The 13,520-nt window shown below is 34.5% G+C and overlaps 1 protein-coding gene across 2 annotated transcripts; it reads left to right on the top strand.

The window, feature by feature from the left end:
• Positions 1–2,184: 2,184 nt before the first annotated feature.
• Positions 2,185–13,278, top strand: LOC111053724 (RNA-binding protein 48). 2 transcript variants are annotated; one of them, XM_022340643.2, is made up of 6 exons: positions 2,185–2,488; positions 5,811–6,004; positions 6,550–6,729; positions 8,301–8,427; positions 10,521–10,739; positions 13,005–13,278. In XM_022340643.2, the coding sequence occupies exons 1-6, from the start codon at positions 2,387–2,389 to the stop codon at positions 13,011–13,013; spliced, it is 831 nt and encodes a 276-aa protein (XP_022196335.2). In that variant the 5' UTR covers positions 2,185–2,386; the 3' UTR covers positions 13,014–13,278. The 2 variants fall into 2 exon arrangements, 1 of the variants encoding a protein (XP_022196335.2); XR_005570828.1 differs by having other exon boundaries at positions 2,203–2,502; positions 5,788–6,004.
• The last annotated feature ends 242 nt before the right edge of the window (positions 13,279–13,520 follow it).

Here is a 13,520-nt window from a genome sequence, read left to right as displayed (position 1 = left end):
ATGCAATCGCATCATGATGGGCAACCGAGCTTATTTTGCAACCAAAAAATTTTTAAGAGCAGACTTATCGCCCATAAAACAAAAGAAAAATATAAAAAACATTGGTAAAGCTGGTTGTAATATATATGGGGATGAAACTTGGACGATATTGAGCAAAGATGAAAGAGCACTGAGATGTTCTGAGAGAAAGATGTTCAGAAGAATTTGGGGTCCAATATGTGATGAAGGTACATGGAGAGATAGATGAAAAATTGGGGAAGAAAATATTATACGCACCATAAAAAGCAAGAAGAATTGAATGGCTGGATCATGTAGTGAAAATGGCTGAAGAAAGAGAACCGGTTAGAGTAATGGATGATATAGTGATTGGGACGAGGAGAAGAGGAAGGCCAAGAAGAAGATGGATTAGTGACGTGTTTGGTGATCTACATGTGCTGGGAGTAACAAACTGGCGGCAGAGAGCACAAGATGGAGACGTGGAGGCGACATGTTGAGGAGTTCAAAGTTCATCATGGACTGTAAAACCACACGAAGTCAAGTAAGTAGGTGGGGATCCTACTCAAATTCAAAATACTACTTTACTATGAATTTAAAAATCTGCTCCGCCATTTTGAATGGAACTTTATTTTTTTTAATAGGAAAGTGGTTATGCAATACATGATTTCAAGACAACATGAACGACGAAAACTGCACATTGATTATATCAAACCGTTTCGAAGATATTCACTGTATTGGTCAATTAAATCTACACCTATTTATTATTTATAATATCATGAATAAGGATATTATTTTTTATTAAATTAATTAACATTTCCTTAATTTTTATGTATGTATTTTAGTGAATTGCAGTAGCATACATATTTTTTGTAAAGCTTTTTTGTATTTTGTGTTTTGGCAATAAAATAAATACCACTTAGCTATTTAATTTCTGATTTGATAGTATTGATGTATAAAGGTGCGTACAGATTTACACGCTGCGAACATGAGCAAATCATTATTAATCAGCTGATGCCAAGCTTCTTATATCTGTATCTTACCGTTTCTGTAAAAATACAGATATAGTCAGCTGATTAAAAGTGAATTACTCATGTTCGCGGCGCGTATATCTGTACGCACCTTATATATGAATGTGAATATCAGAATAAATACCTGAGAATAATATCAGGGGCCTGTTTCATAAAAGTTACAAGTCCTTTAATACAGGAAAAGTTCCTGTATTACAGGTAAAATTTAGAAGTTTGTGTTTCATAAAGAATTTTCCTTGTAAAACAATTTACAAGACATTTGCCTGTATTACAAGTAAATAATACAGGACTTTATCATAGTTGTGTTTCATAAAAAGAAACTTCCTGTATTACTGGACCTGTAAGATGTTGAATATTATTTAATCATTGTTTAGACCATCCTAAAACTTTTACAAGTGTAGGTAGAATCTTGAAAAGCGACATTTTGTTGAAAAGACAACGTGTTGAAATGGATGAAGGTAGTTGTTCTAGTTCTGGTAAAGATGACTATGTTATTATTCGTACGCCAAGAATTTCCTTCAATATGATGCAGGAAACTTATCAATATTATGAACGGTTTAGATTGAGCTTTCCTCAATAAAGCGTTATTGGAAATATTCAGAAAATGTATGTACATAATGTTTTATGTTTTTTATTAAACAAATTTGATGTCGTTAATTTAATTATTAACTTTTTTGAAATATTACTACTCACATAACTGTTATAACAAGTTATGAATGCAATCTGTCCATCGTCAGAAATTTGATAATGTGGATTTTCCACCAAAACATCTTAAGTTTTTGTTCAAATATTATATTAGGCTCGCTGGCCAATGAAAACATTAATTCATAATAAAGGAACTGTAATAGGCGAATATTACAGGTGATTTTACAAGTGTAGAATTATTTTTATGAAACATAATTTTACAGGATTGTAAATTTTAATTTATAATAATTTATAAGTCCTGTAATACAGGCACTGTATTACAAGGGTTTTATGAAACAGGCCCCAGGTGTATCTCGCTTCAGTTCATAAAACGCTCACTTGTAGCTCTGTATGTAAGTGTACATTAAGTGAAGTAGACAGCAGTCAACTTTCACAACGTAGAACCGATTGAGCACAAGTGCCTTCCTCATCACATTATCATTTCATAGTTCATGAAAGATAACAACTTAGAGAATTTTTTTAGGTTAGGTGTTGAGTTTTTGATTTCATTGTGCATGTGTGTGTAGGGTATTGTCTATTGTGTAATAAGTTGATGAGTATAATAACAAATAAGTAACTTAGAGTTTAAAATATTGAAAAATGTCAATAATAATAATTATTGTAGATTGTTTTTATAATATGTGAATCTGAGGTAGAACTGAATAATTACTCTTAAAATGACCGAGAAATTAGCTGTGAAGTTTTCTCATCATGAACAACAGGAATTTTGTTATAATCGACCGCATTATAGACAAGGCAGAAAATTTACCGCCGTAAAGGTAGTTAATCAAAAGTATCCTATTCATGGCTTATTTTTAATCGATGTATTATCTTTTAACACTCCTATCATGGAGGGCTGACAGAAGTTCATGATGCTGGAGAAGAAGCATGTCAGTAGCTCCAGAACTTACTAGATTTACGCTATGTTAAATACTAATAGAATCTAGTAAGTTGTGGAGCCACTGACATGCCTCTTCTCCAGCATCATGAACTTCTGTCAGCCCTCCAGTATATCTCTTTTAGTTCGTTTTGTATAGTGTTTTCTTAGTAACTTTTAACTTAAAGGCTATTCTTGAAGCCTGAAGCTACGTTTACACTATTTAGCTGGAGAGCTATACAAAATTTGAGCTACATCTAGCAGAGCTATAGAGCTATATGTAGCTCTGCTATAAGTAGATTAACGCTAATTTTATGTAGCTTGACATGTAGCTCTGCTACATGTCAAGTTTTGTTTATAGCAGAGCTAGATGTAGCTGCTCTGTCCTTGAAGGAAGGCTGTCACAGTTGTTTACTGCTGTTTGCAGTGTTGTTTAGTGCCTGCTGGGTTTACACCAGATATACTGTACGTACTGATTTTTTGTCAGAGTGTTAGTTCGTTAATGCGCATTGCGAGCATTTCTTTTTGATTTATATATTATTGTGCAATGATGGAGAGTAAATTTGACTGGAATAGAGACAACATTATCGAATATTTTATTTTTCTTCTCTGTGCTGCCATTTTGATGTCCTGAATACGGTATATTATTTGTGTAAACCCAGCAGGCACTAAACAGCTGCGGCAGCCTTCCTTTAAGGACAGAGCAGCTACATATAGCTCTGCTATAAACAAAAATTGACATGTAGCAGTGCTATATATTATATATAGGCTATATATATATATATATATATATATATATATATATATATATAACAGCTACATATTTATAGCTCAGATTCTCTTTGATGTTTACCGAAAATTTTGGATAGCTCATTTTCTGCTATATAGCAGATGAAATAGGCTTAAAACCGGCTTATAGCCGGGCTATATAGCAGATCTCCAGTGTCACTTTTTGAACTTGTAGCAGAGTTTTATATACATTTCAATTGTTGTTTATAGCAGAGCTAGATGTAGCTGCTCTGTCCTTGAAGGAAGGCCTGTTTAGTGCCTGCTGGGTTTACACCAGATATAGGCTACTGTAGGCTACACTCATTTGTTGTCAGAATGCTAGTAGTCTACTGCGCATTGCGACCATTTATTTTTAAATTATAAATTATTGTGCAATAATGGAGAGTGAATTTGATTGGAATAGAGACAAAATCATCCAATATCTTCTTTCTCTTCTTTGTGCTGCCATTTGATGCCATTACTTGTAGCAGAATTTCTGTGCTGAAAATATCACAGTAGCTGCGGCGAAAGCAGCTGCTGCTGCAAGAACTACCTTCTTCTTTTGCATCTGGCTGGGAACTGAGCAGTAAATACTGGTTTATTCCAAACTCTATGGAGCTCTGCTACAAGTAATGTAATCAAAATTGCAGCACAGAGAAGAAAAAGGTAAAATTGTCATTGGTGTCCCGACCATCTTTTTGAACTTTGACATCTCTTGCAAGCTATTTGACTAAATATATTTAATGAGACAACCCTCCATCCGCTGTGTTGTTGAATTGAATATTTTGAACAATATATTTTTGCAAGAAAAGATTGCAGCTTTGCATTAAGTCAAATTATTTTAAAATTTGATGAGTAAAGCCTGGTCCACACGCTCAAACTTATCATGCAGTGTTCCGATTCTACTCTGATATTTTTTCTGTGTGGTGAAGACTGAAGAGTTGCTGATAGATAGATCACATGACTGATATGTGTGACATTCATCATTCCAGGTCGTTGGCATCACTAATCATATAAATGTGATCGGAGTGGGATCGAAAAATTGTAAATCATGCAATCGGCTTAAGCCGGGATACATCTGTTATGCAGCGTTCCAATCTCAATCCTATCGGTAAATTCATTAACCTTAGATTCAGGTGTGCGATAAATTGCTAAAATAATGAAATTCAGATCTGGCAACCATATCGCACAATCCTATCAATCTGACAATCCTATCTATCCTCTGACAATCCTATCTCAATCCTATCAATATGGTCGGACGACTGAATGATGGCGAAATAAACAACTGAATTGCGACAAGCCTTTCCTATTAGTGATATGACCTATTTTTCCACCACCTCAAACAAAATCGAACATGTTTCTGATCGGAGAGCTGCATGAAAAGTGTCCCCCGGCTCAAGACTGTACGTGCGGGCAAAATATTTGACGTTTGACATGAGTCAAATCAGGTTTGACAAAACGGAGGTATTATTAAAACCTACTTGAGCGTGTGAACACAACATCCAATTCAGTCTTATTTGTCAAATCTGGATGATCATGAAAGACTGACGGTAAGTTTGAGTGTGTGGTATGAGAATGACGTAGGGGCCTATGGGACCTCTTGGATTTCTACTAAATGGTGTAACAAAGTCTTGTGTTTCAATGTGTGTCAATATTTCTTAATGTGTCTTAATGTTCTATTATTGAAACTCAACTTTCTGATATGTTTTACCCTGAAAATAATACCAAATGTAAAATTCATTATCCTCGACCTGACTTTGTGTAATTTATATTAATATTCGGATTATCAAATTTGAGGATTACTTGAATTTACGAATTGAGGATTTTTTATGTCATCACCTTTCTAAAATATTTTCCAAGTCTCACTCGATACTAAATTTCTCAAAGCGATTTAGTATAATTTTGATGTCAAAAACTTCCACTTAGAGTCATATAATCGAGATGCGCCTCAAACTCATTGGATTTGAGTTTCTTTCGAGTCCCTCAATGTTCATTATTATTAGCATTTTTCCAGCAGCAGATTTCGTAATTCGTGGACGCATTTCATGACGTCGAACATCTGCATACTCATCACCTCATCTGCATACTGAGTCCAATACTCAGTTCTGCTACAAAAGAGGCTAAACCAAGGACAATATCCTTTATAAATGCTACCGTATATACTTTTGTCTATGATTGAGATAAATTTAATGTTCTCTATTAATCCAGACCATTCAGAACAATTTATATTATTTCCATTGCCTATATATATGTAGAAAAAACTATTTGTGTATGATAATGAAGTTCGCATCCGAAAATATCCAATCAATCATCAAAGAACATGATCAAACATTTTCAACTCATATTTCCCGAAATTACATTATTTGAATGATTTAGCAGTAAGTATCTTGTAGGCTACTTGTTGAGAATATTCACTTTTCCTTAACGAATCAGTACTTTCTGCGAGTCATGTCTAGGTATATACGATTAATGATGAATCGACGCATCTTTTGATCTTTGACGTTCCTGGTATCAATTTGAGAGATGAATTGGCCAAGTTGGTGAAGAAATATGGGCCAATCAATTCCTTATCTCAAGTGAAAGATTATGACGATCTAAAACAATTTACGGAGCTTTACCATGTCAATTACAAACGAATTCAAGCTGCCAGGTAAGCCTCTACTTAAAGTCACCCTAAACCCAATAAGTACTTTCTTATGCATGATATTTACCATCTTGGAACTGTCACTTGTTTCACCATTTTGTATTTAAATATTGAAATACCAATCATTCTTATACTATTTCCAAATCTAGTTATGTTTATGGTTATAATTTCTAGTACTGTAAATTCCTATTGTGTACAGAATTTCTTCACCAAGTTTAACACTCCAGTACTCGCGTGGGGTACTCCAGTACCCCAGACGCTTTATTTTGTGTGTGCTTTCCGTTAGCTTCACTGCATGATCATGTTCACTTTATCTCAGTACCTTTTATCTAAGTATTCCTGAGTATGCTAACGTCACTTTAATTTCCTGTCACTTCAGTCATTCTAGTTATAGACGTTCAAACGGAAAGGTGCTCGACTTTCGGGTCTGACGATTGCATAGTAATAGGCTATTCTCATGTCAAAAACGATTTCCAAATCGTCTACTAATTTATATTAGGTAGGTAGTTATGAGTTCATGTCCTGTGCAATATTCAAAATGTCTGAAATAGGTATGCGAAACGACAACTGGATAACCGCTCATTTTATGGTGGAATTTTACATGTGTGCTATGCTCCTGAATACGAAAGTGTGACCGAAACTAGAGAGAAACTTATACAGAGAAGGCGAGAGGTTTCTCTCAGACTACGGATTAATGAGGGAAAATCAATTTCTGGAGAGTCAAAAACCAGGTAGGTCTAATTGTCGTCATAATTGGATGATTGTATACTTCAGTCAGAATATCTATTAGAAGATTATTTACCTATACTTTAAAGGTTTTATTATTAAACCACTTATTCACTTGTATTAGTTTATTACATTCATATATTACATATACAGAACATGATAAATATATCTCATTACTAATTGCATGAATTCAACTCAATGAACAGGAAACTGGTTATTGAGAGGGGTATATACATTTCCCTACATAAGGTTAGGTAAGTTGAGCTCCATGCGCCTGTTACTCACGCTGTGAGGTGGCCACTTTAATTGCTGAACTCCCAAATACCATATTTATGAGTTTAAAAAAATCGCTTCCCGGTGATTCGAAACTCACCCAGAGCTGCAGGTCCACTAATTTATCATCATCATCATCATCATCCATCTTGTTACCTATACGAACAAGCCTGCAACTCATGTGGGCATCATCCTCAGCAAATACAAGCATGTAAAGTTATGTTTGTAGAAAAGTGATAATGCCCTTCTTACTGGGAAAAGCTGTTTATTCTTCCCACTCTTGATTATTTGTCATCTTTGCCAAAAAAATTATCTTTATGTTTAATGTTCCAGTGCACACTTTTAAATCGTATCCAGCTTTATCACGTTCAAATAATATCTTGACCGAGCTTGGTGAAACCGGTCTGGTAAATTTACTCGAAGCCATCAAAATTAATTATAAGATGAACTTAAGGCTTTGGGGTTGATAATTGTTTCTTATTTGAGATTGTAGGGTCTGGCCCGAACCTATAGAAATAAACATGAGTTTGCAGTTTTTGTAAACTGTAATTTTATATCAGTTATATGTAACGTTATAACTATATTTTATATCAAGTTTTAACACAAAATGATGACTTGCAGACTACCTATATAATTTGTGAAAAATATAAAATATTTTATATGCAGACTATATAATTTATAGTTGTCATTTTAGTGTTAATAATTGATTTAATATATAGCATTTCGTAATGCTATATCATTTTAAGAGACTGTCAAAATGTATCATTATAACAGACACTTGACAATGAATGCATGCTTCCGTCAGTTAGTAAATATTTTATATTTTTCACAAATTATATAGTCTGCAAGTCGTCATTTTAGTGTTAAAACTTGAAGTACTTATTTATAAAACTTAGCACATAAAGAAATCAAGTTCAACTAATAGACTTCCTAGCCGTATTTATAATTATTTATTGCATTGAAATATTAGCTAAAAAATGTGTTGAAAGTACAAATAATAATAATAGGGTATCATTGAAACAATTATTTTAAATTGAGTCATAAATAAATATTATTGAGTTATTATATCTATCAATTTATAATCATTCTTTTATGTTTATATAAAGTAAGATATTGTAATTCTGATGATTACGAACTATTGAAAATTATAGAACATTTGAAATGAAATTCTTAATAATTGTAAAAGTTGATGGAAGGTACTGAGTTATTTTATAATCTTTCAAAAATTGTGGTGTAAAAATGTATTTTGTTTGATAGTGAAAACTGAAATAACTAAACTTGAATATTTCTATTTTGTTTATAGTAAACCGGTAAGGACAAGAAAACATCCAGCTCTTCCTTTGACTAATCGCAGCTCGGATTCATCAGAAAGCCATGTCGTTGGATCCACTTCTCAATCCGTCATAACGCCTTCAGCCTCTCTACTGCAGGTAATTTATTACTATTGAAGTGGGGGTTTCGTTTGGGCGTAAAGTGTTGCCGACGACAACGAATAGTCCAACTGAAATGGCTGACTGCTATCGTGTTGAATCATAGGGGCGTTTTTGTTTATACAAATTGTCACTGCTGAACGAACATCATCCGTGTGCGAAAGCAAAGGCACTCCTCCAGTAGCAGTTACTCGACCATCCGCAGCAAATTCTAACCTCAAACATATCGTAGAAGCTCTAGCAGGAAACAGTAAAGAAGACTAGGCAATCCAAATTTAAAATGTTCGAAATTATAATATTTTATTATTAAATCAGAATAGTCAAGATTACTTTAAGACCCGTATCTTAAGGGTAAGTTGCAAGGTGCATAGCAGAATCAACCTGATACAAAACCTGGCTGGCACAAATTGGGGAGCTGGAGCTGATTACCCATGAATTTCATCCCTGGCACTTATTTTTTTCAACAGCTGAGTATTGCTCACCGGTATAGCTCTACAGCTCCCACACAAAGAAACTGGATGCCCAACCGAACAGTGCATTGAGAATCATTTCAGGCACAATAAGACCGACTCCTGTTCCATAGCTACCAGTTTTAGCCAATATAGCCCCAGCACAGCTTCGTAGAGAAGAGCACCTGAAGTGAGAATGGGAGAAGTGCCTACATAATTCAAAAACGACTATTTATCCTCAAGTCAAGAAATCGTCTGGGGAAGATGTACTCAAAAATTATAGAGCGTGGTAGCATGAAAGAGAGGTGGAAATCGAAGTGGGTACAAGATGCACCCACAAATAACTTCCTAGTTGAAGATCCAACTGAAAGTGTGCATGGATTTGATCTCCAGAGCAAAGAGTGAATGAATGAATGAGTCCAATTCAATAAGTTTGTGAATAATATGGCTAAGTCAATAAGTTATTATGCCTATAATAGAACATTGCAGGTCTATGATAGATTCAGGCAGCTGAAAAAATTGATCAATATCATAAAAAGGGTTCAAGCAGAGCCACGAATGTCGAGTTTTTCTTTGAATTCTCTGGTTCCGAATCTTCATAAGAAAGTTGGAGAAATCATAAAAGTCCTTAGATCTAAATGATTTCAGATTCCTATCACTCTACTCACATACTCAGGAGTGATGAGCTTCCAATTTAAGCTTAATATACTACCCAATCCCCTTTCTTATTTTCCCCACACATTTTATCCATTAGTAGAAAATTACTTCATTAAAATGATATTGGCTATAACCAATCTAGCCAACTGAGTTTCTCTAAACTACCAGAGTCGCGGACGGGAAAGAAGATCCCTGGGTCGATTTACCCCTACCACAGCATCAAACGCTACTATGCAATAAAATTAATTTTATCATCCAGCTACCAACCAAACAGCATGCCGTAATTTGTTCATTAGTAATACAGCAGTCAGGCATGCGCAGTTGTCTTTATTCTACCTTCGCCCACCCCGCACCGAACAACTAGAGATCATCTCATCAGTCCACTAATGTATTTCAGTGTTGACACTGCATTTGGCACAGCATTCAACTAGAGACGCCTGTGATATTATTCTAATGCAATTTTTCAATGAACAAGAAAATGTGATGTTTTTAATATTAATAATACTCAGCTATTGTTCTGAGTTCAGCTATATGTCATGAGTTTTGTCTCATTCTCATAAGACAAAATACTCTGCTATTCTTAGTCATAACTAATTCTAATCTGAGCACTAACACGAATCTGAATCTGTAGTGAGTTTTGTTTTGAAACCATTAACTTGAAGATAGTCATATTTTTTCAGCATCCAAGCTATTCCACATAATGGCGTTCCACAAACGCTACTGATGTAAATAATATGGTTGGTAATCCACCGAAAAAGAAGAGTAAGACAATAAAAAATAATAAATATACTATTGTATTGAGGCGACCTTGATAAAACTTAGGCCCTAAAAGATGTTCAGCCTTTATGAGTGTTGAACATACGTTCATGATGGATCAGTACCTTTATACTGTATCTAGGTTTGATTGGAAAACGTTTCTGCAGTCGCATAAACTATACAATCTTTTTTCAAGAAATTGATTTTTACATTTTGTTGATTTCATTTCAGGAAAGGTTTCATCCTCGAGGAATCAAAAGGAAACATGAATCAGCGACAGAGAATGAATTGGTGGCTGACAATAAAATTTCATCAACGAATTCTAGCTCTGCTAAAATGCCAACCACTTTAGATCGAAGTTTGACTACAAATGAGATGAAAACATTGAAATTTGTTCCCCGGTCTGTGTCATGTGTCAAAAGGATCACATTTCACAAACCTCGGAGTCAGGTAAGAGCATACAATTTTTTCCTTTTTACATAAGGAATTATTTCTTGAGAAACATAAATCTAGAAATAATGAGTTGTCTTGCTGAAAATAGAAGAGTTGAACAATGAATACTGCATGGGCAAATAAATCAACCACATTTAAACAAAATCTAAATGAGCTCATATACTGTTCCACGTTGTATGTAAGTTTTGTTTGGTGACTGTTTGTTTGTTTTACATAGTAATACTTAATATTTAGTGTTGTTATTTTTACTTTCCTTGCCCTATTACCATATGTAAGGAAGGTATTGCTTTCCAAAAAAAAATTAAGGTACCCTAATTTCAAGTTTTCTATACGTTTCAAGGTCCCCTGAGTCCAAAAACATGATTTTTGGGTGTTGGTCTGTGTGTGTGTGTGTGTGTGTGTGTGTGTGTGTGTATGTGTATGTGTGTATGTGTGTGAACACGATAACTCCATTCCTAATTAACCGATTGACTTGAAATTTTAAACTTAAGGTCCTTATACCATGAGGACCCGACAATAAGAAATTCAATTCAAGATGGCGGAAAAAATGGCGGATAAATACTAAAAAACCATTTTTTTCACGATTTTCTCAAAAACGGCTCTAACGATTTTCTTTAAATTTATACCATGGATAGCTATTTATAAGTCCTATCAACTGACATGAGTCCCATTTCTGGGAAAATTGCAGGAGCTCCGTAATATTCTTGAGAATAATGGCGGATAATTACTAAAAAACCATGTTTTTCACGGTTTTCTCGTAAACGGCTCTAACGATTTTCTTCAAATTCATACCATGGATAGCTATTTATAAGCCCTATCAACTGACATGAGTCTCATTTCTAGGAAAATTGCAGGAGCTGCGTAATCTTCTCGAGAAAAATGGCGGATAATTACTAAAAAACCATGTTTTTCACGGTTTTTTCGAAAACGGCTCTAACGATTTTCTTCAAATTTATACCATGGATAGCTATTTATAAGCCCTATCAACTAACATGAGTCTCATTTCTGGGAAAATTACAGGAGCTGCGTAATATTCTCAAGAAAAATGGCGGATAATTATTAAAAACCATGTTTTTCACGGTTTTCTCGAAAACGGCTCTAACGATTTTCTTCAAATTTATACCATGGATAGCTATTTATAAGCCCTATCAACTGACATGAGTCTCATTTCTAGGAAAATTGCAGGAGCTGCGTAATATTCTCGAGAAAAATGGCGGATAATTACTGAAAAACCATGTTTTTCACGATTTTCTCAAAAATTACTCGACTGATTTATTTCAAATTTATACTCTGTGTAGTTATTTATCAGCTCCATCAACTGGCATGAGTCTCCTTTCTGGGAAACTAATGGGGGGTTCACCCCATCCTTGAGAAATGGACTTTGTAACCTCCTTCTCGTGCATGAGGTAGGTAGGTAGAGCAGTCTATAAAAATAGCACATAGTCGAGATATTTCATCTGTAGAACAGCTGTTTTGACGACTTTTAAAAAATCATCGGATTCCACAATTTACACAAAGGAAAAAGTACTCTGAAAACAATTATATACACACATATACAGTAGTACGATCGTAGTTTCAAATAATTATGTTGCCGCCAATCTTCATTATGTTATTTCTCTAAATTATTGTCATTTAAGAATGAGGCTCCCAGTTCAATGAGCAAGGAAAGTTGTGTGAGTATACCACACCAGATTTTTCTTTTTGTATAGGAATCATAAACTTCGGACTGTTTTACATCAATTGCGAGTGGAGGCAGTTTAGGTAAATGCTTATAGTCTCTACCTATTTTGTGGTGTATTGTCAATTTATTATGGGGGGGGGGCGTCATTGGACAGATTATGACTCTTCCTTGGAAGGCGATGCATTCAAACTATTATCAGCAATAATGATAAAATACACACACTATACATTGAATATCATCATTCAACTTACCGTATTATCCATGATGAGTATAAAGTATATTTCTGTATTAATCACCTTGAGAAATACATATCAGGTCGAACTTAAAATAACTAGTCTTGGCAAATGGCAGGTTTCCTCCTTGAGAGGGCAGCCACTCATCAATTATATTGCTCTTTACATTGAATGGATTCTGCTGTTGATTTTCCATAAGTTATATTTACTTGTAATATTGATTTCTCTGTAGCCTAAATTTTTATTTTGAATTTCATGTTAATGTAACTCAAGTGGTTTTATTCTATATCAATGTTTTATCCATTCTTATTTATCATCTGATGAGTTCTCCATTATTTGTTCACACAGGTTCCTTAATGAATGGACAAGGAATGGACTAAGACACGAACATGCTTTTGCATTGCAGTTCGATTGTATTCTCTTTAATATGTGTTTATTGCCAATCATGCTACAATTTTAAAATCTATATAAATAAGAAAGCGATTTGTCGTTGACAAGAAAACTGCAGTGAAGAATTCTCAATAATTATTGTTTACATGAATTTTATGATGTGATAAATAATTTACTATTATCTCTTTTCTGTATAGGGCTACTTGTAATATAAATAGAAATACAAATCTTAGTACCCTTTTTACTTTCACCCTATTACCATAGGTGTGTGTGTGTGTGTGTGTGTGTGTGTGGTGTGTGTGTGTGTGTGTGTGTGTGTGTGTGTGTGTGTGTGTGTGTGTGTGTGTGTGTGTGTGGTTCCGTTGCACTCTTATGTAACTAAGTAAGCTTAGAGCCTATATCAACATTGAGGAGGCTTCTACTGATCATGACATAGATGACGTAAGGTCAATCACACAATCCCAACTGGAGAGG

This window comes from Nilaparvata lugens, chromosome 3, assembly GCF_014356525.2.
Source record: "Nilaparvata lugens isolate BPH chromosome 3, ASM1435652v1, whole genome shotgun sequence".
Lineage (NCBI taxonomy): Eukaryota > Metazoa > Arthropoda > Insecta > Hemiptera > Delphacidae > Nilaparvata > Nilaparvata lugens.
Note: the sequence above shows the minus strand (reverse complement) of the source record. Positions and strands in the feature narration are given on the sequence as shown.

Coding starts and splice junctions, on each gene's coding strand:
- LOC111053724 (XM_022340643.2), top strand. CDS start 2,387: ATGACCGAGAAATTAGCTGTGAAGTTTTCTCATCATGAACAACAGGAA. Junction 6,005..6,549: donor AAACGAATTCAAGCTGCCAG/GTAAGCCTCTAC, acceptor TGTCTGAAATAG/GTATGCGAAACGACAACTGG. Junction 6,730..8,300: donor TCTGGAGAGTCAAAAACCAG/GTAGGTCTAATT, acceptor TTTTGTTTATAG/TAAACCGGTAAGGACAAGAA.